General features: G+C 42.0%; 1 protein-coding gene across 1 annotated transcript in view; it reads right to left on the bottom strand.

The window, feature by feature from the left end:
* DNAH5 (dynein axonemal heavy chain 5) overlaps positions 1-13,114 on the bottom strand; it is a 142,434-nt gene that overhangs the window by 69,020 nt on the left and 60,300 nt on the right. The window contains exons 38-46 of the mRNA XM_066622914.1: positions 12,118-12,312; positions 10,026-10,160; positions 8,253-8,360; positions 7,245-7,398; positions 5,164-5,310; positions 3,798-4,039; positions 1,856-2,032; positions 1,025-1,229; positions 252-394 (exon numbers count right to left, since the gene is read on the bottom strand). Of these exons, the coding sequence (XP_066479011.1) occupies positions 252-394; positions 1,025-1,229; positions 1,856-2,032; positions 3,798-4,039; positions 5,164-5,310; positions 7,245-7,398; positions 8,253-8,360; positions 10,026-10,160; positions 12,118-12,312 (1,506 nt within the window). The remainder of the gene's footprint in view (positions 1-251; positions 395-1,024; positions 1,230-1,855; positions 2,033-3,797; positions 4,040-5,163; positions 5,311-7,244; positions 7,399-8,252; positions 8,361-10,025; positions 10,161-12,117; positions 12,313-13,114) is intronic.

Raw genomic sequence — 13,114 nt, 5'->3', positions numbered from 1 at the left:
TCAAATTCCTACTGACCCACAAAGTTCACTATAAACAAGTTATGGTCAGCCTAAGTGAACTCACAAGCTTACCAAAAGGATAAAGGTAACAGCTGTAAAGCACTTTAAACACTAATAGGAATTATATGAACTACATAATAGGATCGACAAAATGAAACTCCCTGGCTCTCTTAATCAACAAGGGGCACTACCAGTTTAAAACGCTGCCGATTAAAATACTAACATGACAATATAACACATTAGATTATTACCTTGCCTTGCTTTGCAATAGTTTGGATAAGGAAGTCAGTTCTCACATTGTCAACATTCGGCACCAAGATGGAACCATACTCTGGAGTGCTGTTCGTAGGATACACATATTCTTCAACACAAGTATTCCAGTGCATCCATTTGCCTAGTCATAAGAGAATCCAATGAATTTCCCCTTCAGCATCATTTCTATTTAAAATTACAGACTTTTTTCATTTGCGTTGTAGATAGTACATGAAATGGAAGTCAAGGAGAAACAGTCAAAAGGAAAAAAATTTCCCCCTGGAATCAGCCAAAGCAACAAAGTAACCAGAAGCTCCAACCTCCGAAATGGGAGATTTAAGCATAACTAAGTTGTCTCATTACAGTAAGTAACCTTTAGATGTGCAGGACAGTCATGACATGAGAAAAGGCATGGGGCAGCTCTGCAAAATGGTAAGACAAAGACAGAATTATGACCAACAGCATAGCTAGGGGCACTGGGACTGCCTGGGACAGTGATACCATGACATGTGATATTGTGATGTCATGTGATGCCATGATGTCACTTCAGAATTCAAAGGAGCATGGCAGTAGCTTCATGATGTGGCTGCTCCCCCCCATGCCTTCTCTAGCAGCTTCCCAGCTGGCTCTCTGCTTTCTTTGAGCTGCTGCAAACGATAAAACCTCCCAGCACAGCAGAGGTCTTTGGTGGCTTGGCAAAAGCCAAAAGTCAGCCATCTTTATTAAAGATGATAAAGACTTAAACCTAGGAACTTGCCAGGGATTCACTAACCATTGTTGGTAACATAGTAATCAAATATAGTATCTTCACTTCCTTTGGGAATATTAGGAAGATCAAGTTTTATTGTTTCATGTTCGCGAAGCCAGTGCTCCATCTTGCAACGGTCTTCTAATTCCAGCAAAGCTCCAATGCTCCACATCAAGGAGAAGATGTACAGTCGTTCCAGATACTCTGCTGTTATTTCTCCTCCCTGTTCCTGAGTGGCAAATAAAACACTCTTATTTCTAGTCATTTGAGTATTAAGAGCCAAGAAATATTTTGAGTGCAAAATTTATGCAGGTGTTCTCAGTAGTGACAACAAAAATATGTAATATGTGATATGTAATATGTGAAAAACTGATTAATCATGTCATGAAATCTGTAAAACAAAAAAAAAAACCCTTTACCTGCTCTCAAAAAATTATTCTTGGGAGTTTTTGGTGGGAAATATTGTCTGGCTGTGTACATCATTAGCAAATAATCTCTGGACACTTGCAATTATAGTCAACATTTGCCCGTATTAATGAAACTGTGTGCAATCAGTATTTGACAGCAACTTGCACATAACAGTTAATATTAGAGAAGATTTGAGAGTCAGCATTCATCAATTGCCAGCAGTTTACAGCGTATGACATGTAGTGCCACTATTTGACAAGGGACATGCATCAAGGGGCATCAACATTTGACAGTAAAAGATATGCAGCAATCAACATTTGACTTGAAGTTCCAAGAAAGTATTTGCACATTTTGTCTGGGCTTATCAAAATGTAATTGTGGGTTTAGCCTGTAGGAAGTGAATCTTGCAAAATGAAGCTTCAATTTTAAAAAGCATAAACTGTTTACCTTGCAAGGGATTAGGCCCTGCAGCATATTAATGCTCTGCATTATCACAAAGGCCTCCAGCATCTCTATCTTGTATTCCAAGGACTGGATGCTGTAGCGGTACAAATCTGGGAAAGATGATGTATACAGCTGGCGCAAAATTTCTGCTTCCTGTGGAGAACGTTTCTTCAAAAAACCCTGTTATAATCAAGACAGAATCACCAATTGACTTTTAAAATGGGATTTTACAATGTCAATTTAAACCAGGGCTGCACTGAATAGGCTCTAGTCTTTATTAGAGTCTAGATTTGGGAAAGCTATTGCAGTATTATGGTGTCATAACTTTCCCCAAGCAGCCATTGATCTCACCTCCCTAACAGGTGACACAGTATGTGTGTGGAACACAATCTTCTAATCTAAGATAATCTCAAGGAATGGGAAGACACACATGAAAGAAGAAATCTCCAAAGCCACATGAAACCCAGAACTTCTGGACAGTAGTGGTCAACAAGGCAGTTCACTTGGCAAACCCACTAGCAGCCAGGCAAAAGTGGGAGAAAGAAACCCTCACCCTACCTTTAGGCACCAATTGGTGAACACAGAGTTGTGAACACAGAGTTGTTGCTTAGACAGTAACCCCTGTGGATGTCAGAAGTCATCATCTGTGTGAGGGCAACTAGGTGCTGCCTCCTCCACTAACTCCCAAAGCCTACAGTTAACAGTGGCTCTCCTCCCCTCTGCCCAGCAATCAATACATAGCAACTACCAGTGGTTTTGCCTAATGAACTTCCTCATCTGCTGCCACTGTCTTTAAGACTTTAAAACTTGAATTGGGCCTAGAAAGCTAATCAGAAGTCAGCAGTGCAGATGAGTAAGAGTAAATGTAATATGAGCTTCTCAGACTCCTGTTGAGAGATGAAGTTTCAGGGCACAATCCAAAAGCGCCCTTCCAGCCAGCATAAGTTCCTTGCACTGGACAAAGAGTGTCGCAAAAGTGCCATAAAGTACTTTTGCACTACTCTCGGGGTAGATAGGCTGGTAGATAGGCTGGCGCAAGGACGTGCACTGGCCTCCCCACACTGATGCGAGCCTCAGGGCTCAGTAAGTTTGCACTGGCCGAGCTTGGACAGCACAGGGATCGGGAGGGGTGTGGGGAGGACGTGTTTTTGGGCAGGGGGAGGGTGGGTGGCAGGTGTTCTCGGGGCTGGGTGCATGGAGAGTGGGAGGCGGGGCCAGGATTCAGTACTTATGCCATCCTAGCCCCATTCCCAGGCAGACCATGGCAGTCCTGGGCTGCTCGGATTTGTGCCACTGATTTAGGTGACACAGATCTGAGTAGCCCTATCAGGGCTGCTGCAGCTATCCCCCAGATAAGGGGAAAAGTTTCCCCTTGCCTTGGGCTGAGCCTCAAACAGTCCAAAACCTGCGCTAGATACAGTGCAGGTCCACTGGCCTGCCTGTTCCAGAGCAAGTTAGGATTACACTGCCCTTCTGCTCCAGAGGAAACTTCCAAACTGTCTTTACATGCAGTCCCATATAAACCAACTCGGGCACCAGGTTCTGTTATCTAGAAATATGCTTTTTGCAAATTAAAAAAAAAATTACTACTGTAATCCATACTGAAAATTATCAGTGAATCCATGATGGTGTTCATATCCTTTACCACTGATGAAGGAGCTAATGTCAGTGGTGAGAAGGGATCTTATGTAATCTTAAAACCCATTGTTTTAAGTACAAAGATGGGAGCTGAACATTTTGAGGAACCAACAAGACCACAAGACAATATTCAGAATGACAAATGCTTATTCATCATGGCCAACAAAATGCATGTTCAGGGCAGGTTGCAGTCTGTTAGATACATGCAGTCTAATGTGGGTTCCAACAATCTTGAGGCAATTTTCGAGGCAATCCACACATGGATATTAAGAGGGTAAAAGATTTAAGCTTATGCAGGCATTTATACCTCAAGAATAGGGCTCCAGCTGAGAACTGATGAACTCATAAACACCATGCCATTCCTTGACACAGTCGCTGGAGAAGCATTGTCAATATTATGAGGCTCAAAAACAATTTTACAGTTTGGGGCCATAGGGATTCGATCACCATTAGCCAATGTTAATGTTTTGTTATCATCAAGCACAGAATTCAGATTCTCAATCCAAATTGCATCAACAGGGCCATCAAGTACTATCCAGATGTGTTCTCCTGTATTCCAAAGGGTAAAACAAAAAACAAAAAAAAACCTCCATGTAAATACTTGATTTCATAACATATCAAATCAGCTTAATCACCATGTACTGACAACTTTGCTTAGAGTTAAGCCATTTCTGCCCAACACTGCATATACGCAATAGGGACCAAATGTGTACACCTGCAGGTCACACAGAAATGGGTTAAACCTGGCTAATGATGGGTGAATCTCCTTCAGCTCATCTTGGGGGGGAAAAAATGAAAATCCTGAGGGATTAAAAAACTCAAATGGTGAAAGAAAGTAAGAAACCTTACCTTTGAAAAGGAAGAGAAAAGGGGAACAATGGAGACAGAGACATTCACTAGAGCTAAAGATAGGGAGGGGCTCACTAGATAGAGGGGAGACCTTTCTGACCTCTCATGAACTAGAAATGACATACATAACTTCCTGCTAAGTATGGTACTTTCCTCTGCAACCCAAACTAAATCAGCAGGCACAGAAAAGTAAAATCCAGTACATCCCAGCAGGAAATTATATTTCCAGAAATTCAGAAAGGCCTCTTCTATCTCAAGTAAGCCCTCCTCATCATGATTAGCTCTTTCTCCTTCTAAAAGCTTTTTTCACAGGGAGGGTGGGATGGGAATGGACTAGCTAGGGTCAGGACAAACTCCATTTTGAGAGAGTCCCAAACTTGAAGAGGTCTAGATCTAACTTGAAATGGGATGAGGTCTGTCGATATGGAGTTGTTCACATTTTAAATTCCCTTCGTAATGAATTTGTCTCATCCCTAAGTAGAGTAGTGAGTGCTGGGCTGGGTTATGCACACCACATGCACCAACCCCAACTCAGCCATGAAGCTCAACTGGTGGCCATAGGCAAGCCACCATCTCTTGGCCTAAGCTGCCTTGCACATTGTTTATGATGCTAACACCACTGCTTGAGTTTCTTGGGGTGGAGAACACAAACAACAAAAAATGCAGCAGGCAGACAATTCATTCATGCCTCACTTTGGCATTCAGCCTACAACTTCCACAAGCTCAAAATACACTTTCCATCTTAACAGCACTCAAATTACACCTGACAGAGCAAGTAAAAATGTATTGTTCAACAGTTATTCAACAGCTTCCATTTTAAGTACCTTTCTTAGCTCTCAAAGTTTTCCTCCAAAGAGTAGAGAAAATCCCATCAGTCCAGTCGTTAGTAGCAACATCAAGACGCCCAAACATCTGGGGTGCAGTGATGGCTTTGGGGTTCATTCTCATTTCACGATGGGGCTGCCCACAGTCTGTAGAAATGAAAAACACAATTAAAATGACAATCACTTCAAGTGCCGTAGCATGACACTGCACCAATATTCCAAACATCAGCCTTCGAATTTGGCAGTCTCATATATTCCAACAGCTTGGGACGGTTACAGTTATTTATTAATATACAGATCTCTGAATAAAATAATATATATACATTTTTTTAAAGATTCAACAGCACTCACATCAGTTCCTTCAAGAAAACATGATCTGTGCTTTGTCTGACACAAATAGACAAAACTACGAGCGCAATCCTAACCCACTTTCCAGCACTGATGTAAGGGCAATGCAACTCTGAGGTAAGGGAACAAACACTCCTTTACTTCGAGGAGGCCTCCGTGAGTGACACCCAACTGCAGGATGCAGCACACGCCCCATTGGCACCACTATGCCAGTGGTGGAAAACTGGTTAGGATTTGGGCCTAAGCTGGACAATGACTTAGAACCGAATCCTATCCAACTTTCCAGGACCAGTGCAATCACAATGCAACCCTGAGGTAAGGGAACAAATGTTCCCATACCTTGAGGAGGCCTCTGTGACTACCTCTACACTACAGGATGCAGTTCATGCCCCATTGGCATGGCTGCACTGGCACTGGAAAACTGGATAGGATTGGACCCTTAGTTTTCAGGCTTGCCCCCTCCTTCATGCTTCAGGTGAGTTGTCCACCATTCAAAAAGATATTTTCAAGTAACTTTATATTTTGATATGTATATAAACATTTACCCTGCTCTTTATTAAAATACATTTAAACATAGAAGCATATGGACATTCACAGCTAACGCTATATACATATATTTGGATATGTATATAAACATTTACCCTGCTCTTTATTGAAATACATTTAAACATAGAAGCATACAGACATTTACAGCTAACACAGAATACTGTTACCTCTATGCCTCTGTATCAGAATACTGACACCTCTAGGCATTATGAAGATACCCTCTGAAGGTCACCACACTCTGAAGGAGATAAAGCCGATGTGCTCTTTGCTATGGCTAGTATACAATTTTACATGTCCACAGGAGGAACAAGAGGTGGGGAGGAGAAAGATAGAGACGGAAAAAAGCTTTACATGGCAACAAAAGAGAAGAATTGAGACAACTCGCTGCAGACAAAGAAGTAATGTTCAAATTATGACTATGTGGCAATGTTCTAAAAAGCCTATGTGTGAAAATGTTCAGATGCAAAGGAGTCAAGAAGGAGGGCAGCAATTGACAAGATGGTGGTGGAGGAGGAGGAGGAAGTGGTCTTTGAAAGGAAAAAAAAAAACTTTCCCAGAAATGAGCATTGCACATTGTTTATGAGCATTGTACATTGGCGATTCCAGCTATCTATGGAAATGGCTGGGGAAAATTCTTCATCAATAGTACATTGTAAGCCAATTCTCATGCTCAACCTAATATTCTTGGCCTAAATCTTTAACATGAGCTCTGACCCAGGCAACTTAGCACAAGTTTGGATAGGAGTCCGTGCGCAATTCCATTTAACATTCTTTTATCACAGCCTGATGGAACAACTTCTATTGCATTTGAACACTTAATTTTGTTTTTAACTAATGAAATCAATCCAGTAAAATATTTTTGCCTTTTCTAACCCTAGCCTATCCTCTATTCATTGTTACTCATCCCATACACTCTCTAGGTACCCTATAATTCTTGATAACCATGATTTGCTAAGATATTGTTTAAGAAATCTACTGTTCTCACCATATATCACCATATCAAAAATGTCATAAAATTATTTAAAACAAAGAAACTCCAATAATTCATATATTAGTCACTAAATAGCACAAAATATTTATTGAATTAATAGGGAAGACTAGACAATTTGTATGCCACTCATGTCTTCTAAAAACCTTAACCTTGTGTGGTCCTATCAACCAGATCCCATGAACAAGTGTGTTCATACCTGTCATGGCTTTCATCAGTGTATGGATACATGTTGTTTTGCCTGCCCCACTTGGACCTAGAGCCATCATGCCATGCCTCACTCGTTGTGTTTCAAACAGCTGAATAACTTTCAGAATCCATGGAGAGTGATTAATTAAGCCAGCATCTTCAACCTGTCATGAGCACCAAGAATCACATTACTGATCATTTCGCCCACACAGTTGGTTGACCAGTTCAAAACACTCATGTTCATTAAATACCCTGACCTTTTGATTCATTTCTTGATATGCGCAAGATGGTGTCTTAGCTAACCGCTGCTAATTAAGGCAAACTGAAAATTAATAATGGCTACACTAAAGGAGCAAAAACAGGAAAAACCAGTTCATAGATGCAAGGGAAAAAAATATTTAAAGTTCAATATGCACATTGAAAAGCATCACTCTTCTTCAGTGGTACTTGTATTTCAAAAACTCGAATATTTAAACTTGATCTTTTGAAAAATTATTTTAACATCTAATGTTTAATTGATCTGCTCTAATTGATTCCTTCACCAAAATTAGGATGAATGCTCTGATATTTTATCTTCTTGGAAATACATAAAGACAACTGCTCTTTGGTTTCTCTGCTGACAGCCTCATCAAGCAGTCACATACTGTTCCTTTGCACTGTCTTTAGTTTCTCAGTTACTTTGTTGATACTAAAGGAGCAGTGAAGGAAAGTCAATGTCTTGCTCTCCTCACTGGAGGCACAGTTATTATGCTTTAAAGAAATAATTACCACAACAGTAATTCAAATAAGCTTGACAATGAGCTTGAGAAAACAACCTGGGCTGGAACCTAACCTGCCGAGGAGGAACAGACCTACAGCTACGCCTTAGGCAAAGGGAGCCCTTGGTTGTGTCACAGCATCCCATAAAGACATTGCGCTTAGAACCTGCATTTGATGTGATTATGAGTTATGAGTTAATCTTAAAAGGCACTTTTTGTCAAGGTGAGGAAATAGGATACGAAACTTGAGTTAGCATTACCTGTTTGCTAATGGCAGCTTCAAGATCTGGATAGCCTGCCTTGTCGAGCTGTATGCTTGGGAAAAGGTCTTCAATCAGACTCAAGAATAATGGTTCATCCTCATCAATCTAACGAAACAGAGAGAAAATGTTACATGTTTCTTATCCTAATACAGTGCTTCCCAAACTCCTACAAGGGAGCACTGCAAGTTGTTGAGGGGGATGAGGAAAGGTAGCAGTGCAATCCCCAGGTTCCTGCTGCTGCTGGGGGGGCTGCCAGTTTTTAAACTTACCTGCAGCCAGCACGGCAGTACTGGGTGGTCCAGAGGGTCTGGGGATCTCTCTGCAGGGCTCCCCATGCCTGCAAAAGTCTAAAAAAAGAGGGAAAACGGACACTTCCAGTTTTTGCAATGAAACCAGAAGTGCTCATTTCTCCTTGTTTTTAGACTTTTGAGGCATGAGGAGCCCTGCAGAGGGTTCCCCAGACCCTCTGGACCACCCAGTACTGCAGCATGGGCTGCAGGTAAGTTTAAAAAAAAACAAAAAACCTCCCGACTCCAGCTGCATCAGGATCCTGGGGGTTGTGTTGCTGCCTTCCAGATCTCCTCTAAAACTTGTTTATGTTCAGCTTCTCATTAATAGTGTGCTGTTGAATTTTGCATCAATTCACATCACAGAGAAAGGCCTCAGCTAACCAGTATGCACCCATTTCCTCTTCAGTCTCAGCAAAGATCATTTCCAGTCTGACCAGAGACATTTTGATAGGTGTAAGAAAGAACAGAGCAAGAGAAACTGAAACATATCCAAAGCAAAAGTAGCAAAGAAAATACAAATTACACGGAAGGGATAGAATCTGGAGACACTGAATAAAGTAAGTTTGGAAGTCTGCAATACAGGAATACTTGCAATGCTTGAAAAATATATTTGAGACCAGAGTGTGAAGTGTATGATCACTCTGGTGATCACACCAACTTTCATTTATTTCCAAGAGACATTGGCATGGGCACAGAGACAGGCATACTATAGGGAGAAACAGAATTACAGGAACCATTTGGATTGCTGCTGTAGCCAAAGTAGAAAGCAAAATTATGACCAATAAGGCGGCATACAGAGAATCATGATGATTGACGATTGTGCACGTCGAATGATGCTAGATGAAGGGGATCTAAAGAAGCCTGTTAAAGACACCAGGAATGCACAGTCAGGGGAGTTAAGGGAGGCAGAGCCTCAACTGTCATCCTCCAAGGAAAATAGTATCGGCCTCCTCTGTGATTGCACATGTGCTCCATCCATTTTCTGAGTGGTCCTTCGATAGCAGGGAAGGCTGAGCTCTTGTATGCCACAGTTCTAGTCTCTCCCTGTATAGTGACAGGTATGCGCTTGTTACTATACAGGGAGTGACTAGACCTGAGGCTGCAAGAACTCAACCTCCACTGTGATTGCACAGGTGCTGTGGATTCTGGGTAGCCCCCAGAATGCCTTGCAGCACCATGCCACAGCAAGCGCCTCACCAGCCATTCACTTCATCCCACATCACTCATAAATACAGCAACACTTCCAGGACAGAATTCCAGTTGATCTGCAAAAAAATGGATTTAATGGACCAAGGAATTTGTCGGTAAAAATGGCTCATACCTTCTCACAGCAAATGAGAGGGTCAGTACCATTCTGCCACATATATTACTCTGGAAGCACAATATAAGTCAAAAAGGATAACCTGATTTCTATGTATTTCATTCTAAACTCTTACGATGTTTCACTTTGCAATATATTACAGCTCCATTTCAGGCTTACCAGCTTGGAAAGATTCATGTCTCTCAGAACACGCATTACAATAGTGGATTCTGTGTCATCAGGGTTTGATCTTTTGGCTGCTCCCAAGGTCCGCAATACTGACAATATATTCCTTAATCCAAAGTCATAATGCACCTAAAGAACGATTCAAAATATAATGATTCACAATATAGATAAGAGAAACTACAGTGCTGTAAAGATTGATCAATAAAGGATACCACCCTTCAGATCAGGGGTCTCCACACTTTTTGACCAGAGGGCCGCATCAAATATTTGGCGTGGTGTTGAGGGCCGGGAAAAAAATTTAAATATAAAATTTAAATAAATAAATTAAAGATGGAACTTAGGTAAGTGAATACATGAATGAATGGGATCATTCATTCAACCTCTCTGGCCCTCAGAACACCCTCCAGACACAACCAGAGCACAGCTCTGGTCGTGTTCAGTTAAGTGGGCCAGAGGCTTTCAGGGAACAAGAGGCTGGCCGCAGGCTGGATAGAGGCTTGCCACAGGCCTCATCTGGCCCCCGAGCCGGGGTTTGGAGACCCCTGCTTTAGATCAAAATGATGCTGAGTTTGTCATGTGAAAGAGCAACCTCCTATTGAGTTCTCCCTTCTCTTGCCTACAACATATAGTAATTGAAATATACAATATGACATTGTTTGTTTCCCAACCCCAGCAGTAGCCAGTGATGTGGTAGTGAAGCAAAATGTCACACTGTCACTACTATATAATACAGGAGAGGGGGGGACTGGACATGGAGTTGCCATTTTTCACAGCAGCCCTACGTTCTCTGTTCTGTCCAATTCTATCTTCACTTAGAAACATGCACATCAATAATCATCTATACTAGCATCTGCCCTGGGCAATATTAACACTGAAGCATGACAAAATCCCTTGAAATTATTGTGACCCAAGGTCAGAGAGGGTCAGGAAAAAAATGAGTGTGTGTTCCCAGTACAACAGTGATTCTATAAACCAGCTTCAATTTGAAAAAGCTGTAGTCTGTCCCCAATCCCTGAACAGACTCTGGTGTCAGATTTGAATAGACTATTCCATCCCCTTGCTTCTGAAGTGAGTTATTCGCAGAGTTGGGTGTTTACTGCTGCCTGGCTAAGTGCACCAGCCTTGTCTCCTCTCCATCGTTGCCCCCACAAGCACAGCAGAGCCCCCAGTTAGTCAGGGACCCATTTTTCCTTGAACTCATTACTGCTAGAATTTCATGAATGTTAAGTAGCATTACCAATATTAAATCAGCTTTCTTTGCAGTTCTGACTACCACATTTAGGAAGGCTACTGCTTCTTCAACTTATGACCCAATCTTGTTGAGTTTAACCTTTGGTGAAATTAGCAGTCTTCCAGTGGCAGTTGTAACAGCTGCTCCAGCAGGGAGACTGTAGAGGCCCACCACGTGCCCAGAGGACGATGGAGTGCCCAATGATGACAGTGAGTCAGTGACAGTGGCGGAACAGAACAGAGGGAGGGTGGAACAGGAGAAGGCAAGAGGCATGTCAGGAGGGGTTGGCACCCAGTATGGACAACTTGTGTCAGATGCTATCCCCTTCCTCGCCTCCCAGACACACCCCTTTTCCTTTCTTGGACTTGTGCCAGCTAAAGAGCTGGTACAGGTCTGAGGAGTTCCAGTGGCAAGCAGGAGGCTTACGGGGAGGAAAGAGGAAATACTGTATGTTCCCTTACCTCCCCCAAGCCTCCCAATCCATTCCCCCCTCCTCATAGGATGTAGTACAAGCCTTTTTGGCCCAGCTGCAGCAGCGAGGGGGAAGGGTATGGCTGGGTTGTTAATGCTTATATAGAGCTTCCTGAATGTGCAGAGTTCTTCAGGTGTATTATCTTAATGTTCCCCTGACAATACCCCTGTAAGGTAAGCAAGAATTATTACCCCCAAGTTGCAGCTGGGGAGCTGAGGCTGAGGGGGGTGGCTTGCCTACTCCAGCTAGTGAGTTCATAGTAGAGATGAGATCCAAACCAGGGAAATCCCAAGTTACTGTTCAGTCTTTTATCCCCTAATGCCACATCAACATATGGGTAGACTAAAACACTTGTATTTTTTTTTATACAACTGAACTCCTACCTGTTTTGATAATTGTTCTTCACAGAGTTTGTAGAGTGTAAAGAACTTCCTTGCAAGCACAATATTATCAATGAAACCACAGCTAGCCAGTTTAACACGGATGATGATCTGCCGATCAGGAACCATCATTGCCACTGAGCGGAAGTTGATCTTTAGGTTTTCAGGCAGCTCTTGACGGCCAGCATATCCCGGATTCTGAATTAACAAACAGTTATCAACTGAGCCACTCTTCATATTGGTCTTATCATTTGCAAACTTACTAGGAAAATTTCTTTGAATTCTCCTTTACAATTAATAATAATTAAAAGGAAATGAAAAATCTAGTTTTCTTTATGTTATTTGCACTGAAAAAACTGAGCACAGAGTACTTTAATTACTGTAACAAAACAAACTTTTGAAAATGCCCATTATACTTCAGAAACAAGGGCTCATTATTAAACAAATAGCCCAACACAGAATGCACAGGAGAGGTAGGATAGTCTCCTATACAGAACACAAAAATCACATACTCTGTGACTGAATTTTGACTAATACACTGGTGCCTAATCCAGAAAGAATCATCTGTGGTTACATGATTTAGGGTCCAATCCTAACCAAATTCCCAGCTCCAGTGCAACCACAATGCAGCCCTGAGGGAACAAATGTTCCCATACCTTGAGGAGGCCTCTGTGACTGCCTCCCCACCACAGGATGCAGTGCACGCCCCATTGGCACCACTGCACCAGCGCTGGAAAATTGGATAGGATTGGGCCCTTACTCCACACAACCAATGTTGAATGCAAGTCAATTATAGTATATTAATTCAAATGATGCACTGTACACTGGAGCGTGGATCTACAGCTCTTGCCTGTTCTGAAAACAGAGTCTATCACATTATTCACGTCTTCAGAACATCTTTTTTTTTTTCCTCCCATGTCTGCATGCTGGCTATAGAGGGCAATACAACAGAGGAGGTACAAAATATTTTTTTCTAAACCCCAAATCAGACAGCTCCCAT

Source organism: Tiliqua scincoides, chromosome 4 (genome assembly GCF_035046505.1).
Source record: "Tiliqua scincoides isolate rTilSci1 chromosome 4, rTilSci1.hap2, whole genome shotgun sequence".
NCBI lineage: Eukaryota > Metazoa > Chordata > Lepidosauria > Squamata > Scincidae > Tiliqua > Tiliqua scincoides.
Note: the sequence above shows the minus strand (reverse complement) of the source record. Positions and strands in the feature narration are given on the sequence as shown.